At 44.0% G+C, this 17,197-nt stretch overlaps 1 protein-coding gene across 7 annotated transcripts in view; it reads right to left on the reverse strand.

The window, feature by feature from the left end:
* The window catches only part of LOC138662704 (diacylglycerol kinase eta-like), a 255,548-nt gene that overhangs the window by 18,667 nt on the left and 219,684 nt on the right, over positions 1-17,197 (reverse strand). For 4 of the 7 annotated variants that reach the window (XM_069748579.1, XM_069748580.1, XM_069748584.1 and 1 more), the window contains 4 exons: positions 13,909-14,022; positions 12,699-12,860; positions 2,128-2,294; positions 1,681-1,798 (listed from right to left, as the gene is read on the reverse strand). In XM_069748579.1, the coding sequence (XP_069604680.1) occupies positions 1,681-1,798; positions 2,128-2,294; positions 12,699-12,860; positions 13,909-14,022 (561 nt within the window). The remainder of the gene's footprint in view (positions 1-1,680; positions 1,799-2,127; positions 2,295-12,698; positions 12,861-13,908; positions 14,023-17,197) is intronic. The other 3 variants (XM_069748582.1, XM_069748585.1, XM_069748581.1) reach the window with 1 other exon arrangement.

The following is a 17,197-nucleotide window of genomic DNA, read 5'->3' on the forward strand; positions in this document are numbered from 1 at the left end:
CATCGCGCCCTCTGAACTGAAGGTCACAGGCCGAAGACCGGAAAGATGGCGGTGCTCAGCGGTGGAACGCAGGACAGGTGAATATAGCCGATACTCACCCTCCTGGCAGTCCCTGACTCTCCGGTGGAGATCGTGGTGTGCGTTCAGTGTGAACGCATACCGCGATCTCCCGGGAGCGTCACTCTGTGAGGCCCAGACTGCGCCGGCGCTTGCGCAGTCTATAAAGGCTTCGGACAGAGTGACGCTCCCAGCGTTATATTATAGATAGCTTAGAAGTTTAAACATATGGCAACTATTGTATGTACGCCACTCAGTATATGAAGAAAACATGAGTTCTTGTTGGAATCCTGGGGAAATCTTGCTCAGGGCGACCATTAATTATAATCTTTCACAGTAGAGGGAAGGTAATGGTTTACAGGCACACTGCTATGACACAGTTCTAAGCTGAAGTTGATCACAGGGGTTTTATACAAGCTTCATTTCATCACACATAATCACTTCTCAATGCTTCATCAACATACATGAAAGTGTTTTCACAGATAACTTCTCTTCACAGATAACTTCTCTTCACACACATTGTCTTACCAAAGCAGAACTGTACCTTGTTAATGCAGTGAGGTGAGGGAGGGGGATGAGTCCGGTGCTGTAGCTCTCTCATTTCTATCTTGATGTAATAAAGATGATTCTGGTAGTACTGACTGTTTCTATGATTACAGCAATCACTTCCCAGGAAGAACTGGTCTGTACAGCTTGTCTGATATCAGTCTGTCAGCAGACTCTCAAACACACACCTTACTCTTGGACACGATAATAACTTTCCCAATATCCCCTGGTGCTAAGCTAACCACTCCCTGCCTGCTATAACTACTTTAACCCCTATAGTTGGCAGATGATTTAAAATCAACAGTACAGCTTCTATCAGTCACACAACACCAAATATATTTATTTCTTTAGAGATTAGACATATAGATTTTTATGTTTCAAATGGGAACCGGAGGGACTTTTAGCGATTTATGCTGCCCAAACCGTGGTCTCAAACATTCTTGCTGTTTTTTTAATATCCTGCTTTTACTTTTCCATTCTGCCAACCAGGAAAAATAGAAACCAGACAGTTCAGAACCATGATACCTGTGTGAATAGACCCCAGGAAACATTTTAAACAAGATGAATTTAAGGTCACGTTCCCACGATGAGATTTTCATGAGTTTTTGTCGTTGCTGATTTTAGGTTTCTATTAGGTACATTCGGTTACTTGTTTTTTCCTTTTTACATGCGTTTGTATCTCGTTTTTGACTCTGCATTCTTTGTCTCTTTTTGGTGTGTCATGTTTTATATAAAGCTGCTTTGTTTTAGATATTTCGTAGTATTTGGCTTTGACAAAACTTTTTTATACAGTCATATGCGGATTACATTCATTTTTTAACCACAGATTTTCAGGAATTTTACGGGGAAAATCCACACATAAAACTCATCGCACCCACAAGAGAAAATGACATGTTGCGGATTTCCAACACGTTCCACAGTGCAGTTTATGCAGTGTAAAAAATAGCCCCGTAAGCTGGAGATTTCCATAAATCCCATCCCCTTTCCTGCAACTATAAGATGTCCTTTTCAAAACATACCTTTTCCAAATAGATTTTGCAATATTTCTTAACAGATGTTAAATATTTTTTTTCCTACCTCAGGTGAATTGTTTATCTTGTTGGAAAAAGCGTCATTTAATACCCCGAAGCTGCCATTTACAGCATGCGCCAGTTCTTGTTCTATGGCCTTGTGTGATTTAGCAGCTTCCCGGATTCTGCATAAAAATAGAAATATCACACAAATCCCAGATTAGTTTGATGGTAATGTAGTTAATGCATTTTCAAAATATTGTGGTTTAAAAGGGTTGTCTAGGCTTGGGGTACAAGTCTGCATGTTAAGGATTGTCTGGCCCGGAGCGGGCGGGGGCGTGACCACAATTATTTTTTTTGCATATGTGTGGTCACATGCCGACTAGACGTGCACATCCTCGCTCAATTACAAGTGAATTGACAGAGGCCGAGCACGTCTAGTTGGAATGTGGCTGGAAGTATGAAAATCACATTGTTCTGGTCACATTACATAAAGAAGCTGACTAATCGGTACCTGCTAATAAGATTTTCCGCAGAACTTGCAAGTTGCTGCAGATGAGTAAACTCTTCTTCAGTAAGGTACTCCATCGACTGTTGGGAATGAAGTCGTGGTCGAGGCACAGCCCTATAGTTTTCCCCTTTTCTTTTGTCCTCCCATGATTTTAAGGTGCTCTCAAACGCCTAGTCGGGAAGAGGAAAATCATATAATAAAGAAATAAATCACCTTATTTGTTAATGAATTAAGCATAACAATATAATATTTTATCGTCTGGTGAAATCCTTGTGTCTGAGCTTTCACCAATATATCATGAAGGAAGAACAGAGGCAAATCAGCGGTGTGTGCGACTCTTACATTTATGGAGCTGTGGGCATTTTCATGGCATTCTTCACCTATATTGCTTGCAGAAGCCCCGCAGATATCCTGCACATACTTTTCCCAGCACATACCCTGCACATATAGTGACTTGCAAAAGTATTCACCCCCTTGACTTTTTACCTATTTTGTTATATTACAACCCGTGTTTAAATACTTTTATATTCCGATTTGTGTGATGCATCAACGCTAAATCGTCTAAGTTGGTAAAGTGAGAAAATATAGGCATAAATTTACCTTTTCTGAAAGGTCAGAGAAGCTGCAACACCAATAACAAGAGGCACCACTAACCAAACACCATGAAGACCAAGGAGATCTCCAAACACCACCATGAAGGCCAAGGAGATCTCCAAACAACACCATGGAGACCAAGGAGATCTCCAAACAACACCATGAAGACCAAGGAGATCTCCAAACAACACCATGGAGACCAAGGAGATCTCCAAACAACACCATGAAGACCAAGGAGATATCCAAACAACACCATGGAGACCAAGGAGATCTCCAAACAACATCATGGAGACCAAGGAGATCGCCAAACACCACCATGAAGACTAAGGAGATCTCCAAACACCATCATGGAGACCAAGGAGATCTCCAAACAACACCATGGAGACCAAGGAGATCTCCAAACACCACCATGAAGACCAAGGAGATCTCCAAACAACACCATGGAGACCAAGGAGATCTCCAAACAGCACCATGGAGACCAAGGAGATCTCCAAACAACACCATGGAGACCAAGGAGATCTCCAAACAGCACCATGGAGACCAAGGAGATCTCCAAACAACACCATGGAGACCAAGGAGATTTCCAAACAACACAATGAAGACTAAGGAGATCTCCAAACAGCACCATGGAGACCAAGGAGATCTCCAAACAACACCATGGAGACCAAGGAGATCTCCAAACAGCACCATGGAGACCAAGGAGATCTCCAAACAACACCATGGAGACCAAGGAGATTTCCAAACAACACAATGAAGACTAAGGAGATCTCCAAACAGCACCATGGAGACCAAGGAGATCTCCAAACAACACCATGGAGACCAAAGAGATCTCCAAACAACATCATGGAGACCAAGGAGATCTCCAAACACCACCATGAAGACCAAGGAGATCTCCAAACAACACCATGGAGACCAAGGAGATCTGCAAACAGCACCATGGAGACCAAGGAGATTTCCAAACAACACCATGAAGACTAAGGAGATCTCCAAACAACACCATGGAGACCAAGGAGATCTCCAAACGACATCATGGAGACCAAGGAGATCTCCAAACACCACCATGAAGACCAAGGAGATCTGTTGTGAATTCTGTTGTCAAACTCCCTCCTGTGGTCGTGAATGGTACTTCGGCGAGTTCTGTCCATGGACTCCCTCTGGTGGCTGTGAGTGGAGCTGCTGCTTCTGAGGTTCCTTACACAGGTGACGTGGTTTATCCTTTGGTTGGCTGCTCTATTTAACTCCACTCAGATCGTTACTCCATGCCAGCTGTCAATGTTCCTGCATTGGTTCAGTTCGCTCTTGGATCTTTCTGGTGACCTGTTTTCTCCAGCAGAAGCTAAGTTCCTGCTAGTTATTATTTGTTCATTGTTTCCTTGTCCAGCTGGTTATCATGATTTTGTCTTGCTAGCTGGAAGCTCTGGGATGCAGAGTGGCATTTCCGCACCGTTAGTCGGTGCGGAGGTCTTTTTGCACACTCTGCCTGGTCTTTTGTAGTTTTTTGTGCTGACCGCAAAGATACCTTTCCTATCCTCTGTCTGTTTAGTAAGTCTGGCCTCCCTTTGCTGAAACCTGTTTCATTTCTGCGTTTGTGACTTTCATCTTTACTCACAGTCAATATATGTGGGGGGCTGCCTTTTCCTTTGGGGAATTTCTCTGAGGCAAGGTAGGCTTTATTTTCTATCTCTAGGGCTAGCTAGCTCTTAGGCTGTGAAGAGGCGTCTAGGGAGTGTCAGGAACGCTCCACGGCTATTTCTAGTTGTTGTGATAGGATTAGGGCCTGCGGTCAGCAGAGCTCCCACATCCCAGAGCTTGTCCTGTGTGAGTTGAACTATCAGGTCGTGCCGGGTGCTCCTAAGCACCAGGTCCATAACAGTACAGCTGGCCCAAAGTATTAATGCATCTCAATAGAGGGATAAGAGAAGTTCTGAGACCATTTTTTTTTCTTTGCACTGTGTTTTGTCTTTCTTTTCCCCTAAACCTTTGGGTGGTTCAGGACACAGGTGTAGATATGGACATTCAAGGTCTGTCCTCTTGTGTGGATCATCTCACTGCAAGGGTACAAAACATTCAAGATTTTGTGGTTCAGAATCCGATGTTAGATCCTAGAATTCCTATTCCTGATTTATTTTCTGGGGATAGATATAGGTTCCTGAATTTCAAAAATAATTGTAAACTGTTTCTAGCTTTGAAACCCCGCTCCTCTGGTGACCCCGTTCAACAAGTAAAAATCATTATTTCTTTGTTGCGTGGTGACCCTCAAGACTGGGCATTTTCCCTTGCGCCAGGAGATCCTGCATTGCGTGATGTTGATGCGTTTTTTCTGGCACTTGGATTGCTTTATGATGAACCAAATTCAGTGGATCAGGCAGAGAAAATCTTGCTGGCTTTGTGTCAGGGTCAGGATGAAGCGGAGGTGTACTGTCAGAAGTTTAGAAAGTGGTCTGTGCTTACTCAGTGGAATGAGTGTGCCCTGGTGGCAATTTTCAGAAAGGGTCTTTCTGAAGCCCTTAAGGATGTCATGGTGGGATTTCCCACGCCTGCTAGTCTGAATGAGTCTATGTCCTTGGCCATTCAGATCGATCGGCGCTTGCGTGAGCGCAAAGCTGTGCACCATCTGGCGGTGTTCTCTGAGCATGGGCCTGAGCCTATGCAGTGTGATAGGACTTTGACCAGAGCTGAACGGCAAGAACACAGACGTCGGAATGGGCTGTGTTTTTACTGTGGTGAATCCACTCATGCTATCTCCGATTGTCCTAAGCGCACTAAGCGGTTCGCTAGATCTGCCACCATTGGTACGGTACAGTCTAAATTTCTTTTGTCCGTTACTCTGATTTGCTCTCTGTCGTCCTATTCTGTTATGGCATTTGTGGATTCAGGCGCTGCCCTGAATTTGATGGACTTGGAGTTTGCCAGGCGCTGTGGTTTTTTCTTGGAGCCCTTGCAGTATCCTATTCCATTGAGAAGAATTGATGCTACGCCTTTGGCCAAGAATAAGCCTCAGTACTGGACTCAATAGACCATGTGCATGGCTCCTGCACATCAGGAGGATATTTGCTTTTTGGTGTTGCATAATCTGCATGATGTGGTCGTTTTGGGGTTGCCATGGCTACAGGTCCATAATCCAGTGTTGGATTGGAAATCTATGTCTGTGTCCGGCTGGGGTTGTCAGGGGTACATGGTGATGTTCCATTGTTGTCAATTTCGCCTTCCACTCCTTCTGAAGTCCCTGAGTTTTTATCAGATTACCGGGATGTATTTGAAGAGCCCAAATCCGGTGCCCTACCTCCTCATAGGGATTGCGATTGTGCTATTAATTTGATTCCTGGTAGTAAGTTTCCTAAGGGCCGACTGTTTAATTTATCTGTGCCAGAGCACGCCGCTATCCGGAGTTATATAAAGGAATCCTTGGAGAAGGGTCATATTCGCCCGTCGTCGTCACCATTGGGAGCAGGGTTCTTTTTTGTGGCCAAGAAGGATGGCTCTATGAGACCTTGTATTGATTACCGCCTTCTTAATAAGATCACAGTCAAATTTCAGTATCCTTTGCCGCTGCTGTCTGATTTGTTTGCTCGGATTAAGGGGGCTAGTTGGTTCACCAAGATAGATCTTCGAGGGGCGTATAATCTTGTGCGAATTAAACAGGGCGATGAATGGAAAACAGCATTTAATACGCCCGAGGGCCATTTTGAGTACCTGGTTATGCCATTCGGGCTTTCTAATGCTCCATCTGTGTTTCAGTCCTTTATGCATGACATCTTCCGAGAGTACCTGGATAGATTCATGATTGTATATTTGGATGACATTTTGGTCTTTTCGGATGATTGGGAGTCTCATGTGAAGCAGGTCAGAATGGTGTTCCAGGTCCTTCGTGCGAATTCCTTGTTTGTGAAGGGGTCAAAGTGTCTCTTTGGAGTTCAGAAGGTTTCATCTTTGGTTTTCATTTTTTCCCCTTCTACTATCGAGATGGACCCTGTTAAAGTTCAGGCCATTTATGATTGGACTCAGCTGACATCTGTGAAGAGCCTGCAGAAGTTCCTGGGCTTTGCTAATTTTTACCGTCGCTTCATCGCTAATTTTTCTAGTATGGCTAAACCGTTGACTGATTTGACCAAGAAAGGTGCTGATGTGGTCAATTGGTCCTCTGCGGCTGTAGAGGCTTTTCAGGAGTTGAAGCGTTGTTTTTCTTCTGCCCCTGTGTTGTGCCAGCCAGATGTTTTGCTCCCGTTTCAGGTCGAGGTTGATGCTTCTGAGATTGGAGCAGGGGCTGTTTTGTCGCAAAGAAGTTCTGATGGCTCGGTGATGAAACCATGTGCCTTCTTTTCTAGAAAATTCTCGCCTGCTGAGCGCAATTATGATGTTGGCAATCGAGAGTTGTTGGCCATGAAGTGGGCATTCGAGGAGTGGCGACATTGGCTTGAAGGAGCTAAACATCGCGTGGTGGTCTTGACGGATCACAAGAATTTGACTTATCTCGAGTCTGCCAAACGGTTGAATCCTAGACAGGCTCGATGGTCGCTCTTTTTCTCCCGTTTTGATTTTGTGGTTTCATACCTTCCGGGATCTAAGAATGTGAAGGCTGATGCCCTGTCAAGGAGTTTTGTGCCTGACTCTCCGGGTGTTCCGGAGCTGGCGGGTATTCTTAAAGAGGGGGTAATTTTGTCTGCCATCTCCCCTGATTTGCGGCGCGTGCTGCAGAAGTTTCCGGCTGATAGACCTGACCGTTGTCCTACGGAGAAACTGTTTGTCCCTGATAGATGGACTAGTAGAGTTATCTCTGAGGTTCATTGTTCGGTGTTGGCTGGTCATCCTGGAATCTTTGGTACCAGAGATTTGGTGGCTAGATCCTTTTGGTGGCCTTCTTTGTCACGGGATGTGCGTTCTTTTGTGCAGTCCTGTGGGACTTGTGCTCGGGCTAAGCCCTGCTGTTCTCGTGCCAGTGGGTTGCTTTTGCCCTTGCCGGTCCCGAAGAGGCCCTGGACGCATATTTCCATGGATTTTATTTCTGATCTCCCTGTTTCTCAAAGGATGTCGGTCATTTGGGTGGTTTGTGATCGCTTCTCTAAGATGGTCCATTTGGTACCCTTGTCTAAATTGCCTTCCTCTTCTGATTTGGTGCCATTGTTTTTCCAGCATGTGGTTCGTTTGCATGGCATTCCGGAGAACATCGTCTCGGACAGAGGTTCCCAGTTTGTTTCGAGGTTTTGGCGGTCCTTTTGTGCTAAGATGGGCATTGATTTGTCTTTTTCTTCGGCTTTCCATCCTCAGACTAATGGCCAAACCGAACGAACTAATCAGACTTTGGAAACATATCTGAGATGCTTTGTTTCTGCTGATCAGGATGATTGGGTATCCTTCTTGCCTTTGGCTGAGTTCGCCCTTAATAATCAGGCCAGCTTGGCTACTTTAGTTTCTCCTTTTTTCTGTAATTCTGGTTTCCATCCTCGTTTCTCTTCAGGGCAGGTTGAGCCTTTGGACTGTCCTGGTGTGGATACGGTGGTGGACAGGTTGCAGCAGATTTGGACTCATGTGGTGGACAATTTGACATTGTCCCAGGAGAAGGCTCAACGTTTCGCTAACCGCCGGCGCTGTGTTGGTCCCCGACTTCGTGTTGGGGATTTGGTTTGGTAGTCATCTCGTCATGTTCCTATGAAGGTTTCCTCTCCTAAGTTTAAGCCTCGTTTCATTGGGCCATATAAGATTTCTGAAGTTCTTAATCCTGTGTCATTTCGTTTGGACCTTCCAGCTTCTTTTGCCATCCATAATGTGTTCCATAGGTCGTTGTTGCGGAGATACGTGGCGCCTATGGTTCCCTCCGTTGATCCTCCTGCCCCGGTGTTGGTCGAGGGGGAGTTGGAGTATGTGGTGGAGAAGATTTTGGATTCTCGTATTTCGAGACGGAAACTCCAGTACCTGGTCAAGTGGAAGGGTTATGGTCAGGAAGATAATTCCTGGGTTTTTGCCTCTGATGTTCATGCTGCCGATCTAGTTCGTGCCTTTCATTTGGCTCATCCTGATCGGCCTGGGGGCTCTGGTGAGGGTTCGGTGACCCCTCCTTAAGGGGGGGTACTGTTGTCGAACTCCCTCTTGTGGTCGTGAATGGTACTTCGGCGAGTTCTGTCCATGGACTCCCTCTAGTGGCTGTGAGTGGAGCTGCTGCTTCTGAGGTTCCTTACACAGGTGACGTGGTTTATCCTTTGGTTGGCTGCTCTGTTTAACTCCACTCAGATCGTTACTCTATGCCAGCTGTCAATGTTCCTGCATTGGTTCAGTTCGCTCTTGGATCTTTCTGGTGACCTGTTTTCTCCAGCAGAAGCTAAGTTCCTGCTAGTTATTATTTGTTCATTGTTTTCTTGTCCAGCTGGTTATCATGATTTTGTCTTGCTAGCTGGAAGCTCTGGGATGCAGAGTGGCATCTCCGCACCGTTAGTCGGTGCGGAGGTCTTTTTGCACACTCTGCCTGGTCTTTTGTAGTTTTTTGTGCTGACCGCAAAGATACCTTTCCTATCCTCTGTCTGTTTAGTAAGTCTGGCCTCCCTTTGCTGAAACCTGTTTCATTTCTGCGTTTGTGACTTTCATCTTTACTCACAGTCAATATATGTGGGGGGCTGCCTTTTCCTTTGGGGAATTTCTCTGAGGCAAGGTAGGCTTTATTTTCTATCTCTAGGGCTAGCTAGCTCTTAGGCTGTGAAGAGGCGTCTAGGGAGTGTCAGGAACGCTCCACGGCTATTTCTAGTTGTTGTGATAGGATTAGGGCCTGCGGTCAGCAGAGCTCCCACATCCCAGAGCTTGTCCTGTGTGAGTTGAACTATCAGGTCGTGCCGGGTGCTCCTAACCACCAGGTCCATAACAGAGATCTCCAAACAACACCATGGAGACCAAGGAGATTTCCAAACACCATGGAAACCAAGGAGATTTCCAAACAACACAATGAAGACTAAGGAGATCTCCAAACAACACCATGCAACACCATGGAGACCAAGGAGATCTCCAAACAACATCATGGAGACCAAGGAGATCTCCAAACACCACCATGAAGACCAAGGAGATCTCCAAACAACACCATGGAGACCAAGGAGATCTCCAAACAGCACCATGGAGACCAAGAAGATCTCCAAACAACACCATGGAGACCAAGGAGATTTCCAAACAACACAATGAAGACTAAGGAGATCTCCAAACAACACCATGGAGACTAAGGAGATCTCCAAACAACACCATGGAGACCAAGGAGATCTCCAAACAACATCATGGAGACCAAGGAGATCTCCAAACACCACCATGAAGACCAAGGAGATCTCCAAACAACACCATGGAGACCAAGGAGATCTCCAAACAACATCATGACGTCCAATGAGACCTGCAAACGCGTCAGGGACAAAGTTGTTGAGAAGCACAAGTCAGGGTTGGGTTATAAAAAAAAATCTCCCAATCTCTGATGATTCCCCGAAGCACCATCACATCCATTATCATCACATGGAAAGAACATGGTACCACAACAAACCTGCCAAGAGAGGGTCGTCCAGCAAAACACTCAGCCCAGGCAAGGAGAGCATTAATCAGAGAGGCAACACAGAGACACAGAGACCAAAGGTAACTGTTATGATTAGGTGGCCTTGGAGCAGCATGAAAACCTTCACTGGAGTAGGTGGTAACTATACTGACCACAAACCCTGATCTTATCACCGCAACTAGAAGTAGCGTGGGGTGTGCCTAACAAAACCTAGACACCTCGACACAGCCGGAGGACTAAATACCCCTAAAGATGGAAATAGGAAAACTATTTTGCCTCAGAGAAAACCCCCAAAGGATAGGCAGCCCCCCACAAATAATGACTGTGAGTAGGAGAGGAAAAGACACACACAGGCAGAGAACAGGCTTTAGCAAAGGAGGCCACTTCTAGCTAAATAGAAAAGGACAGGACAGGATACTAAGCGGTCAGCATAAAAAAATACTACAAAAATATCCACAGCAGAAAATACAAAACTCCACCACCTAACTAAAGATGTGGAGAGTATATCTGCAACTCTAGAGAATCCAACCAGACTGAGAAAAACAACTGACACAGTCTAAGCTGGACAAATAGAAACAAAAGATCAGCACTGAAAATAAGCACACAGCATGTGTGCTTCAGAAAAAGAAACAGACACTTATCTTTGCTGAATTGGCCGCTAAGCAGGAGAGGCCAGGCAGAGATCCAACACTTCCAAAGAAACATTGACTACTGGCATGGACTAATGAGTCCTGCAAAGCTAAATAGCCCAGTCAGAATTGCAATTAGCAGATACACCTGTCCAAGACTGCAGCCCAGGGACAACTGCATTACCATCTACAACCACCGGAGGGAGCCCAAAAGCAGAATTCACAACAGGTAACCCTGAAGGAGCTGCAGAGTTCACAAGCAGAGAATGGAGTATCTATCCATATGACCACGATAAGCCGTACACTCCATAGAGGTGGCCTTTATGGAAGAGTGGGCAGAAAAAATGTCTTTACTTATACACAAAAATTGTTAGGCTCGTTTTGAGTTTACCAAAAGACATGTGAGAGACTCCCCAAATATATGGAGGAAGGTTCGGTGATCAGATGAGACCAAACGTGCACTTTTTGGCCACCAAAGTAAATGCTATGTCTGGTGCCAAGCCAACACAGCTCATCACCCCTTGAACACTATACCCACAGTGAAACATGGTGATGGCAGCATTATGCTGTGGGGATGTTTTTCTGCAACAGGAACAGGGACAGTGGTCTGAGTAAAGGGGAAGATTCTTGAGAAAAACCTGTTTCAGTCTGTCAGTGATGACCCAAAGCATACTGATAAAGGAACACTCAAGTGGTTTAAGGGGAAACGTGTAAATGTTCTGGAGTGGCCTAGTCAAAGCCCAGACCGTAATCCAATGGAAATTCTATGGTCAGACTTGAGGATTGCTGTTCACCATCTAAGGCTGGTTTCAGATTTGCGTTTAAAAACGCAGCGTTTTAAACGCAAACGCATTTGGTGAAAAAACGCATGTAAATGCGGCGTTTAATACAAACGCGGCGTTTTGACGCGTTTACATGCGTTTTTTCATGCGTTTGCGTTTTTTAAATGCATGATGAGAAGTGTGTGACAGCTGCCAATCATCAAAATCAACAAGAAAACCCACTATAAACAGAAATACTTAGGGTTAGGGTTTGGATCCCTAGTAACCCTAGGGATCCTAATCCTAAGGGATCTTAACCCTAACCCTAAGGGATCCTAACCCTAACCCTACCCCTAACCCTAAGGGATCTTAACCCTAACCCTAAGGGATCTTAACCCTAACCCTACCCCTAACCCTAAGGGATCCTAACCCTAACCCTAAGGGATCTTAAGCCTACCCCTAACCCTACCCCTAACCCTAAGGGATCCTATCCCTAACCCTTAGGATTAGGGTTAGGTTTAGGATCCCTTAGGGTTAGGGTTAGGTTTAGGTTCCCTTATGGTTAGGGTTATGGTTGAGGGTTTGGTTTGGTTATCAGTGTGTATTCTTGTGTTTTTCTATTAAAAAGCATGTGCTTAAAAACGCATGCGTTTACATAGACAGCAATACAATTTTTGCGGCAAAAAAACGCCGCTAAAAATGACTACATGTTGCATTTCTGCAACAAAACGCATGCATAGAAAAGACGCATGCGGCGGCAAAACGCGGCAAAACGCATGCAAAAAAAACGCAATCATTTTCAGGAAGAAACTGAGTATTATCTGACAGAATTGCAGTAGTGTGAATACTTTTGGCCATGACTGTACATTGCCCAGAATATAACCTGCCCATACATTATCCAACACATATGGGTACATTGACAGTACATACCCTGCACAAACATTGCCCAGCACATGCATTGCAGAGCACATACATTCCCCAGCACATGCATTGTCCAGCATGTACATTTCCAAGTACATACATTGCCCCGCACATACATTCCCCAACACATAACCTGCATATACATTCTCCAGCACATACCTTGAACATACTTTCCCCAGCACATACCCTGTCTCTTGTAAGCATCTGAGCTCGGTTTTTGTGCTGTATCATTAGGACGCCAGGAGGTTGCACCCAAGCTTCTCCATCCACTTGAACAGGAACTCCTTCTTCTCCCAAAATTGTAATCTTTACCACGCGACACTGTTGAGATATATAAGGTACCGTTTAAAATTTCAGTCCATAAAGATTATGCATTTTCTATGAAGAAACTTAATGTATTCAAACCTTTAGAATGTTTTTTTCCAGACTTATGTTAGAATTATTCTTTTTGGCAAGCAGTAAGTGTTTGTATCCCCATACACTATTATCCTATAGATATAGGGTTATTAGTGTGATAATGCTGTCACTGAATGTGCAGCTGCCTGGTGAAATTGAACTTTACTCCTTTCAATAACTTGGGCAACAAGGTGTACCCAAATCGGGCCGGCACTTGTAGTTCACCTCGAGCCAGCAGTCATCCAAATAGATAAGGGGTTTGTCCGTTAAATGGCCACAGGGTGAATGCACACCTAGGCAGTGCACTGACACCAACATATGCTCTGGCTCATTTTTTTGGCTTTATATATATCCCATACGTGCAGCATTAATGAGGTCACAATGAGGCCTGAATCATGTGTCACAACACCGTATGAGAGCCCTGGGAAGAGCGAGCGCCGACAGTGCGGGAACGGCAGCGGCATCGGAGATCACTCCGGCACTTTGAGTGACAGTTCACTCTACAGTACATCAATACCAAGCCGGCTGTCAGTCAGTGCCGGAAAATGCTTACAACTGCCACTCACTGTGTATCCAGCGGTGACTGACAGCTGAGCCGGCTACACCTCTATGACTGAAAGTCGGTGGCTCCTGGGAGGAATAAAGATCATTTTCTCCCTGTAGCCACAGCCAGGCAGCATTATAATTCTATTAAACTGCACATTGACCCTATATCTGCTGGTTAATAGCGTTTGAGGACATTACAGGTTCTTTTTAACTACAGTTCATACTAATATCTATAATTCTAATAGATAATTTTATTATTATTATTAGTATTATTATTTATGCACTTCATTCTGACAATGAGAATGACAATTTTTTTCTTTCCAAATCTATGGTATGATACAGCAATACTGCAGAAATAAATAATAACAGTGCAAATATCTAGAGATTATGTGCAGCCGTGTAGCTCACACTACTGTATCAGGGTCACCTGTGCGATGCGGTGGTGCTGCAGATTGATCACACGGGACATCGCCATCTGAATGCTCCCAAACACAGCAACCACTTCCAGCTTCTTGTCATCAAAGGAGGGCGCCCCGAAATTCTGCAATGTAAAGATGACACATAACACGTGCACCCGAGTAACTGCAGATGATGCAGAGGCCGTGCCGGGTCCGGGGGGAAAGTTACAGCCACATTATGGGAAGCGGAGTCTCATAATCTATCTTCACAGTTCATTAATATCTGTATAACTGTGTTATGTGACATCACTGTGTGCATTATCCCTGTATTATGATGTATGTATTATCTGTCTGCTGTGACAGCACTGTATATCTGTGTTATGTGACATCACTGTGTGCATTATCCCTGTATTATGATGTATGTATTATCTGTCTGCTGTGACAGCACTGTATATCTGTGTTATGTGACATCACTGTGTGCATTATCCCTGTATTATGATGTGTGAATTATCTGTCTGCTGTGACAGCACTGTATATCTGTGTTATGTGACATCACTGTGTGCATTATCCCTGTATTATGATGTATGTATTATCTGTCTGCTGTGACAGCACTGTATATCTGTGTTATGTGACATCACTGTGTGCATTATCCCGGTATTATCATTATATATTATTTGTCTGCTGTGCCAGCACTGTATATCTGTGTTATGTGACATCACTGTGTGCATTATACCTGTATTATGATGTATGTATTATTTGTCTGCTGTGACAGCACTGTATAACTGTGCTATGTGACATCACTGTGTGCATTATCCCTGTATTATCATTTATTATATATTATCTGTCTGCTGTGACAGCACTGTATAACTGTGTTATGTGACATCACTGTGTGCATTATCCCTGTATTATCATTATATATTATCTGTCTGCTGTGACAGCACTGTATAACTGTGTTATGTGACATCACTGTGTGCATTATCCCTCTATTATGATGTATGTATTATCTGTCTGCTGTGACAGCACTGTATAACTGTGTTATGTGACATCACTGGGTGCATTATCCCTGTATTATCATTTATTATATATTATCTGTCTGCTGTGATAGCACTGTATATCTGTGTTACAGTGGGGCAAAAAAGTATTTAGTCAGTCAGCAATAGTGCAAGTTCCACCACTTAAAAAGATGAGAGGCGTCTGTAATTTACATCATAGGTAGACCTCAACTATGGGAGACAAACTGAGAAAAAAAAATCCAGAAAATCACATTGTCTGTTTTTTTAACAATTTATTTGCATATTATGGTGGAAAATAAGTATTTGGTCAGAAACAAACAATCAAGATTTCTGGCTCTCACAGACCTGTAACTTCTTCTTTACGAGTCTCCTCTTTCCTCCACTCATTACCTGTAGTAATGGCACCTGTTTAAACTTGTTATCAGTATAAAAAGACACCTGTGCACACCCTCAAACAGTCTGACTCCAAACTCCACTATGGTGAAGACCAAAGAGCTGTCAAAGGACACCAGAAACAAAATTGTAGCCCTGCACCAGGCTGGGAAGACTGAATCTGCAATAGCCAACCAGCTTGGAGTGAAGAAATCAACAGTGGGAGCAATAATTAGAAAATGGAAGACATACAAGACCACTGATAATCTCCCTCGATCTGGGGCTCCACGCAAAATCCCACCACGTGGGGTCAGAATGATCACAAGAACGGTGAGCAAAAATCCCAGAACCACGCGGGGGGACCTAGTGAATGAACTGCAGAGAGCTGGGACCAATGTAACAAGGCCTACCATAAGTAACACACTACGCCACCATGGACTCAGATCCTGCAGTGCCAGACGTGTCCCACTGCTTAAGCCAGTACATGTCCGGGCCCGTCTGAAGTTTGCTAGAGAGCATTTGGATGATCCAGAGGAGTTTTTGGAGAATGTCCTATGGTCTGATGAAACCAAACTGGAACTGTTTGGTAGAAACACAACTTGTCGTGTTTGGAGAAAAAAGAATACTGAGTTGCATCCATCAAACACCATACCTACTGTAAAGCATGGTGGTGGAAACATCATGCTTTGGGGCTGTTTCTCTGCAAAGGGGCCAGGACGACTGATCCGGGTACATGAAAGAATGAATGGGGCCATGTATCGTGAGATTTTGAGTGCAAACCTCCTTCCATCAGCTAGGGCTTTGAAGATGAAACGTGGCATGGTCTTTCAACATGACAATGATCCAAAGCACACCGCCAGGGCAACGAAGGAGTGGCTTCGTAAGAAGCATTTCAAGGTCCTGGAGTGGCCTAGCCAGTCTCCAGATCTCAACCCTATAGAAAACCTTTGGAGGGAGTTGAAAGTCCGTGTTGCCAAGCGAAAAGCCAAAAACATCACTGCTCTAGAGGAGATCTGCATGGAGGAATGGGCCAACATACCAACAACAGTGTGTGGCAACCTTGTGAAGACTTACAGAAAACGTTTGACCTCTGTCATTGCCAACAAAGGATATATTACAAAGTATTGAGATGAAATTTTGTTTCTGACCAAATACTTATTTTCCACCATAATATGCAAATAAATTGTTAAAAAAAACAGACAATGTGATTTTCTGGATTTTTTTTCTCAGTTTGTCTCCCATAGTTGAGGTCTACCTATGATGTAAATTACAGACGCATCTCATCTTTTTAAGTGGTGGAACTTGCACTATTGCTGACTGACTAAATACTTTTTTGCCCCACTGTATGTGACATCATTGTGTGCATTATCCCTGTATTATAATGTATGTATTATCTGTCTGCTGTGACAGCACTGCATAACTGTGTTATGTGACATCACTGTGTGCATTATCCCTGTATTATCATATATGTATTATTTGTCTGCTGTGACAGCACTGTATAACTGTGTTATGTGACATCACTGTGTGCATTACCCTTATACTATGATGTATTATACGTTTCTCTTATGCTATAAAAGCTGCATAACTGTGTTATGTGATATTTTCAAAAAGCTTTGCTGGAAAAGGATTTTTGAAGTAAATAACACAATCAAATATATAACAGTCATGTCTAAACATTCTCAAAACTTATGAAATATAAGAAATTAATCACATTATAATAATTGTATTATTTTGATTTCTTAAAAACAAATATTCCAAGTTCTGACCTATAATCGATAATCGATGAGGAAGTCTACATAAGAGAAGGTCCATCAAGTAGTGTGACTGTGAATGCAGCCCCCCATTCCGGACACCCCTCCACCCTCTATAAGCCAGAATAAGCTCTCCTTCAGATGTCCATTCTTTTTCACAAACGAGAAAACCATCCTAGTTT

This window comes from Ranitomeya imitator, chromosome 2 (assembly GCF_032444005.1).
Source record: "Ranitomeya imitator isolate aRanImi1 chromosome 2, aRanImi1.pri, whole genome shotgun sequence".
NCBI lineage: Eukaryota > Metazoa > Chordata > Amphibia > Anura > Dendrobatidae > Ranitomeya > Ranitomeya imitator.